The sequence below is a fragment of the Phoenix dactylifera genome, chromosome 2 (assembly GCF_051530095.1).
Source record: "Phoenix dactylifera cultivar Ajwa chromosome 2, Ajwa_hap1_PhDact_Kaust_v1.1, whole genome shotgun sequence".
In the NCBI taxonomy this organism is placed as follows: domain Eukaryota; kingdom Viridiplantae; phylum Streptophyta; class Magnoliopsida; order Arecales; family Arecaceae; genus Phoenix; species Phoenix dactylifera.
The window spans coordinates 28,120,258-28,127,870 of record NC_143191.1 but is presented as its reverse complement, the minus strand read 5'-3'; the positions used below and the strand labels follow the sequence as shown (position 1 = coordinate 28,127,870).

At 42.6% G+C, this 7,613-nt stretch overlaps 1 protein-coding gene across 1 annotated transcript; it reads left to right on the top strand.

Annotated features, from left to right (window-relative positions):
- Window positions 1–2,810: 2,810 nt before the first annotated feature.
- Window positions 2,811–6,521, top strand: LOC103723451 (O-fucosyltransferase 20-like). Its single transcript, XM_008814360.6, has 5 exons — window positions 2,811–3,553; window positions 3,950–4,118; window positions 4,921–5,010; window positions 5,130–5,413; window positions 5,510–6,521. Exons 1-5 carry the CDS (start codon window positions 2,934–2,936, stop codon window positions 6,000–6,002), a joined length of 1,656 nt encoding a protein of 551 aa, XP_008812582.2. The 5' UTR covers window positions 2,811–2,933; the 3' UTR covers window positions 6,003–6,521.
- The last annotated feature ends 1,092 nt before the right edge of the window (window positions 6,522–7,613 follow it).

The following is a 7,613-nucleotide window of genomic DNA, read 5'->3' as shown; positions in this document are numbered from 1 at the left end:
TGATACATAGAAGAACATATAAACCACTCGTATTCTCAAAGATATTCTAATAATAATAGTAATAATTAATATTCTAACCAGCACCTACCACGTACTATAATATTTGCTAATCTCTTTTCATAGATCCTACTACCGTGTATAGTGGGTCAGAGTGCATATTTTAAGCAATTATTGGCGAAGGAGAAGATGGAAGGGTCAGTGACGCCTTCTCGACCGAGAGAAAATGTGGTCAGCCCTTGGAGGTTGCCTTGCCCTACTCTCTTGGAGCTTTTATTTTTCATAAACTTCTAATAAAACTAGTTCGAAAGTATTTTTTGGATTCTTTAGTTTTGTATAAATATTTAAAATTTTTTTGGTAAATAACCGATATGGGATTAAACACAAGCCTGTATGAATCCTCACATAAATACTTCAAAAGAATTCTTATAAAGCTGGAGAACAGGATGATATCTTGTATCGGTCATTAGCTCGTTTGATGCAACTGAGCGGAGATGAAAACGATGATCCTACGATATCAGAATTTTTATATCTATATTAATTTGATTTCAATTTTAGCTAGAGTTCGGCATCTTGTGTTGGTTGCTAGACACATGCAACTACGTAATTAGGAGCATAGATGGTGATCTTCTATTACTATAATTTTGTTATAATATATACATACTTTTGGATACTGCTTTTTTTTTAAAAAAAAAGACTAAATAAATAGCGGCGTAATTTCTTTAGGATATAAGTGTTACATGGATGTAGAGATATATAGAAGTATATGTTTGATCCTACAGCAACTTTGCATTATAATGTCAAAGATATGAATTCAATGAAAGGTTTTCACTCTCATGTTTTTTTTTAGTCTCTCTCAGAATGCCTCCTCTAATCTACACCAGAGGTTGGTAGTGAGATATATATATATATATATATGATCATACCATATCATATCATATGATATGGTGAATCCAAAGAGCCCATTATTCTCCAACAGTAGATGAATAAGATTCTACAGTTAGACTCAATTATTGTAGGTCAAAGAGTATTTAATTTATGTAAACAAAAATAAAAGGAAGGAGCATATGAATTCCATGATGTCACATTTAAACTTAGCCTCCACTTAGTACAGGGCATGTTATGCGGCACGCAAACATTATTTTATGGAATTTTAATTGGACTGATCCCAACGTTCCTTTTGAACTCTGTGTATCTAAATCAAATGGTTAATATTTATAAAAATTAAGTTTTTTTCTATTGGATTGCAATTTTATAAAATTGCACCAATTTATCCCACATGGCAATGTAATCGGATAAAAGAAATTAAGAGAAAATTATGAAAATTAATAAATGAAGCTTCCAAGTTCAAACCAGAATGGTGAGCCAGATTTCACCAACCCGACATCTAATTCAAAGGTGCAGGAGTTATCATCCTGATATTATTTTTTCCCCTCTGCCTGCCATAATGTCATCTATCTTTGCCCTTCCAACTTACTGACACCCTTTAGAATGTCTTAAAGTAGGCGCCTTTATTTATTTACTTATTTTATTCGCTCGCCAATGCCACATGAGGAAGCGGCCCCAGAGGGCGAATCATTCTCCGATAGAATATTAAATATAAATATTTACTTTATTTGGTGTATATATATATATATATATATATATATATATATGCTAATTAACTATAAATATTTATATTTATATTTATTTTAAATAGATATAAATATAAATTAGATATCAGAACCTAACTATAGATATAAACTAAATAATTAAACTTTATGATTAAAGAATTAAAAATACTTTACGACGATAAATCAAATTAATAGCATATTAATATTATTATTTATTTTTTACAAAATTTGTAAGCACTATATAAAATTAAATAGAGTTAAAAATAGAATTAGATATTGGATCAGAGAATTCTCTATCCATATCTTCTGTATCCGTTAAAAAAAATATATATAAATATAAATACAGATATTAATTGAATATTTAAATATTTGTTTACATTTAAATAATTTAGATATAAAAATAGATCCCAAAAAATCCGGTTTCACCCCTCCGCCCACTCGCCCACACGCGGAGAATCGCCTCCTCGAGTTATGGCCATTACGAATCTGGAGAGCAAAACGACAGATCCAACGGTCATGATGCGCCATTTCACCACCGAAACTTCTATAATTCCAAGCGAAGGCGTTCCCAACAAGCTTGCCACGTGTACTCCACTAAAGCCAATTAGAAATCGCCATGTAAAAGTACGGATGCGCCAGCTCCCAGAGAGAACGGGCAGGCTGTCGGCAGTCGAGCCGACTCGGAAGATATCAGAAAGCACTCGCGATATTCCTATGCGAGCACCTGATCTGCCGTACGTGTCTCCGGGCGGAAACCATCTCATCCGCTCCTTTGCTATGGGAGGGAGATCGGTGTCCCCGCGTAGATATTATTATGCGGACGGTACGTATGTTATACTTGCTACGGACACGAAGCGGATTGGTCCAGTTAAAAGGTTCACATGGACGTCCTTCGTTACATCCTGAGCCAGCTGGCGACGTCAGGAGCCGACACGTCTCGTGTTCCGTGAAGCCCGCTTCCTGTCCGAGTCAAACATTTCTCCTCCTCTGACAGAACTGCCCCTCATCGCTCGCCCCACCCGACCAACGGCTAGTGATGGCTGCTGATCACGAAAAAGTTGGAGTTGATCCTTTATAGACGGCGGGAGCGTTTCGGCTTCCGGACAGCTACAAGGGCAACGTGGTAATTTGGAAATCGAGGGTATTTTTGTAATTGGAAGAAGAAACGAGCAGGAGCCGTCCTATGTGGACTCCGCCTTCTCCAATCCTGAGTAATTAAATCCATCAGCAAATCCGCTCCTTGCGTTCCCGCCGTCTATTTCCCATATTAAAACCCCCTCTCGCCTCCCCACCCCCTCAAAAGGAGAGGAGAGAGAGAGCTCGATGCACCCCGGTGTAATGGCGAGATCGAAGACGAAGCAGCTCTCCTACATTGCGGTGCCCTCTCAGGTCATCCACTCCATGTCCTCCTCTTCTCTCCAGAACCTCATCCTCTCGCCCAAGAAGTACTCGCGGTCCGGGAACTGCCTCCTTTCTCTCACCATAAGCCCAAAATTCTTTCTCTTGTTCCTCTTTCTCTTCGCTTTGGTCGGAACGCTACAGATCGGGTTCCACCTCGACCCGCTTCTCCCCTTCTCGCCGATGCCCTGCTCCACTGTCGGCCAGGGGACAGCGGCGGCGGCCGTCGTACGGACGGCCGACGTACGGACGGACGATTCAATATTCCCGATCACCGCGGCGGCTGAAGGAGGGAAGTGGAAGGAGGAGTTCTGGAGCCAGCCGGAGGGGATGGGGTACCGGCCGTGCCTTGAGTTCAGCAAGGAGTACCGGCGGCGGAGCAAGGGACTGCGGGCGGACCGGCGCAGGTACCTCCTGGTGGTGGTCTCCGGCGGGGTGAACCAGCAGCGGAACCAGATCGTCGACGCGGTTGTCATCGCCCGGATCCTCGGCGCCGCCCTCGTCGTCCCCATCCTCCAGGTCAACGTCATCTGGGGGGATGAAAGGTACTCTCATCGTCGCCGGAATCCCGATCGATGCCTCAATTTAGAGTGGCCCCTCTTTCCCTCACTCTTCTTGGTTTTTCCTCTCAGTTTTGAATTTTATCCCAAAATAGATTTTCTTGATCTTTTCCCGATATTTTCGGGAGAAGAATTAGGAATCTACTCCTTTAGCTGTCTTAAATTCGACGATTTTTGGATAAATTCGCCATATATAACGTTTGGAAACGGCGTTTCCATTCCCAGTTCTTGATAGCTTTGCTCCTGTTGCTATATTTCTGTTCATAGTTTAAGTGGGTCTTGTTCTGTTCTGGGTATAGGCTCACATCTGTGGGCTTACCGCTCGTGGGTTAAGTTTGGCGAGAAATGTAACGGTTTTATCGTCGTGTGGGATTTGCGCAGCGAATTCTCGGATATATTCGATCTGGAGCATTTCAAGAGAGTTCTTGCGGACGACGTGCGCGTGGTGTCGTCGCTGCCGTCGACACATATAATGACGAGGCCGGTGGAGGAGAAGCGAACCCCTCTCCATGTGTCACCGCGTTGGATTCGGTCAAGGTATCTCAAGCGGGTGAGTTCTTTTGTTTCCCAATCCTGCGGCTTCTTCTCATATCACAATTTGATATTGTTTGATTTATAAAAAAAAAACATTGTGAAAAATGTAGTCAAACATTACAAACAAAACGTAACAAGACGGTGTTGGAATTGTTTTTTTTGGAGAATTATATTAGCTTTATTAACAAAAGTTTGATCCTTAGTTTCTAGCTGTCGGCAACTATTGCTAAGGATTTGCATTATTCTGTTGCTTATGAAGAAGCTTGCTAGCTGTCTGAGACTACAATTTCTTAGACTGGCAACGCATAATTGGCAGACAATATCTTCAAAAGTATTTCATCGTCCAATAGATAAAAAAACAAGTTCTAGTACTCAGGAGCGGCCCAATGTATTTGGGGGCCTAAGGCCATTTTGTCTTTGAGGCCTTGGGCCGGCCTAAGGCGAATTCACAAGGGGCCTTTTTTTTCATTTTATCTTTGAGGCATTTTCTACGGTGGGCCTTCTTTGGGCTGGGGCCTTAGGCGACCGCCTCAGTTGCCTAAGAGTTGAGCCGCCCCTGCTAGTACTATATCTAATATGTCGGCAATTCGTAGCAAAAGAGTTGCAATGGTTGGATTGTCATGGTGACCACGCCATGGTTTAAAGAATTCCTCATCAAATTTGGTAGGCTTTGCAGAAAGATTTCACCGTTTATATATTATTGTATTGATTTATGTTATATGTGAAGAAAATCACTTTGAAGGAATGTGCTTCACATGGATATCGAAATTATCCCTTCTTCAGAACTGGTCATTTGTATTTGTGTTCTCCCTTTGCAGCTGAACAGAGAAGGGGTTTTGCTTCTGCGCGGCTTGGATTCCAGGCTGTCAAAAGACCTACCACCAGATCTCCAAAAGCTGCGATGCAAGGTAATCGGAGTCTCCGAGGTTTTTGTTTTCTGGCTGAGTTATGTCTCGATTTAATCTGCATTAAACTGCCCATTATGATCAACATGTGATTAACTTTGCGATTCCTCAAATGGTTCTAGGTTGCATTTGAAGCGTTGAGGTTCTCAGCTCCCATAGTGGAGTTCGGCAATGAGCTTGCCATGAGGATGCGAAGCAAGGGGCCATACCTTGCACTACATGTACGAATGGAGAAGGATGTATGGGTGAGAACTGGTTGTCTTCCTGGCCTTAGCCCCGAGTTTGATGAGATCATTCAAGAAGAAAGGAAGCGCAGACCGGAGCTCCTCACTGCGAGATCCAACATGACTTACCATCAACGCAAACTCGCTGGCCTCTGCCCATTAAATGCGCTAGAAGTCACCAGGTATGGGCGGTACAGTCTGTTGAACCTAGCATAAGCCCATTTTCTCAGCTTCCTTATCTAATATGCGAGATTCTTTGCGAAATTGTCGTTCATCAGACTGCTTAAAGCGCTGGGAGCACCTAAAGATGCGAGGATATACTGGGCTGGTGGGGAACCATTTGGTGGACCAGCTGCCTTGCAGCCGCTGACCAGAGAATTCTCTCATTTCTACAGCAAGGAGAATCTATCCCTGCCTGGTGAGCTGGAACCATTTGCCAACAAGTCTTCTCTTCTAGCTGCTATCGACTACATAGTTTGCGAGCAGAGTGATGCCTTCATGCCTTCCCATGGAGGGAATATGGGACATCTGATGCGGGGGCACAGGGCATTTGCAGGGCACAAGAAGTTCATAACCCCGAACAAGCGGCAGATGCTCCCTTACTTCCTTGACAGCTCACTTCCGGAATCTGAGTTCCATGGAATCATAAAAGAACTGCACAAGGGATCTCTTGGGCAGCCTGAGTTTAGGAAGGTCGGGAGGAGGGATGTCACAGCCTATCCAGTTCCTGAGTGCATGTGCAACAATACAAACGCAAGGTCGCCGTTGTAGCCAGAGTTCGAAGGCTTTTTGTCTTCATGGAACTAGATTGCAATGGAGCATTCTCCAGAGACATCGCCCTCAAGTTTTCACAGAGCAGCCGAGGCATGGGGGATCAATTTCAAAATGTGAGGGCTTCCTGCTGATCTGGTACCCAAAATTTTGCCTGGAAGGACAGTGTGGTTGGCTTCTCTCCATCTGAAAACAGAGAGTCCAGCGTGGTTGGCTTCTCTCCATCTGAAAACAGACTGTAGTGGGTTTCTCTCCATCTGAAAACAGGTTCACGTTATATATACAGAAGTGTAAAGATGCACAGCTCCAAACGAATTCACACAGAGAGCCCCCTTTTCCTGTATGTATATTGCTGTTGTTATTCATGTGTCTTGGGAATCAATTATGGGGATGATTCTTTGATTATTTATAGCGCTTGTTTGATGTGTCTAGCGAACTAGTTATATGTACACGTCCATTTTCAAATAGGAGGTATCATAAATGATTTATTCCGGTGAAGCTTTTGTTTATGATGAAAAACCTTTGTTTGCATTTGCCCCCTAATTCAATTTCCGTACTTTAAGATTCTGATAATCAGAAGGAAACACCTTGAAAAGTGGTCGCTTGGGCAGGTTTTTCTTCCAGTATATTTTCCTTCGAGCACCTTTTCTGTTTCTAGAGAGCTTGGATATAACCTCCAAATCCTTGGAAACCTCGAATTGTTTTCTTCTTAAACTGGTCAAAGCTTGTCTGTAGCCAACCCTTTATACAACTTTCTACTCTGTAAAAACCATGATCTAGTTTCAGAGATGGAATATGAGTCACAGCTTGGACTTTTTTGGTGTGCATCGGTTTACACTACATCTAGACTGATAATTATAATACGAAGATCAATCAATAATAGGCTCCTCAAGGCCATCTAGTATAGACTGGATTACAGTAGATTTTCAAAAAGGACATTTTTTGCATGCCGGATAGAAGTTCCGGAAGGATGTCCATGTACAATCAAATATTAAAGTACAGTTCAAGAACATAATTAGTAGGCTGAATTACTCGGCTTATAGACTGAAATACATGGTTAGTAGGTTAAGTTATACTCGATTGCAAATTAAAGTACTTGGACAATAAGAAAAAATACAAAATTAATAAGCCGATTATTACTATAAAAATGCCAACCTTAAATTAAGTATTAGAAAAGCAAACCGAAATACTAAGAACGTAGATCGATATACCAAAAATACAGGCCAGTATACCAAGGTTGTAGGCCAATACATCTATTGGCCTAGATGCAGGCTGATATGCCATGAGTGCAAGTCGATATACTAAGTGTTGCTGGTGGTCCAAACCGAGAACGATTGACACGACGGTGTGAACGGGGTTCCGCCTGAGTTGTCTTGGTTGGTGCTGGTTGCGCTCCACCTTCCGCCGAGGAACCTGCAAACAAGCCTTGCACCACCACCAGGGTGGTGATGGCCCTCCGACGGTCAAGTCAGAGGAGATTGGAGGAGGAGAGATGATAATCACAAGTGGGAGAGAGTGCTCTGGGAGGTATTGCTTACCCCCCCCTTCTCCCCCCAGCCGCGTATATACCTGGCTGGGAGGTCTCTCAGGGGGGTTTGTCGTCGTGGGGCA

Coding starts and splice junctions, on each gene's coding strand:
- LOC103723451 (XM_008814360.6), top strand. CDS start 2,934: ATGCACCCCGGTGTAATGGCGAGATCGAAGACGAAGCAGCTCTCCTAC. Junction 4,119..4,920: donor GGTCAAGGTATCTCAAGCGG/GTGAGTTCTTTT, acceptor CTCCCTTTGCAG/CTGAACAGAGAAGGGGTTTT. Junction 5,011..5,129: donor TCCAAAAGCTGCGATGCAAG/GTAATCGGAGTC, acceptor AAATGGTTCTAG/GTTGCATTTGAAGCGTTGAG.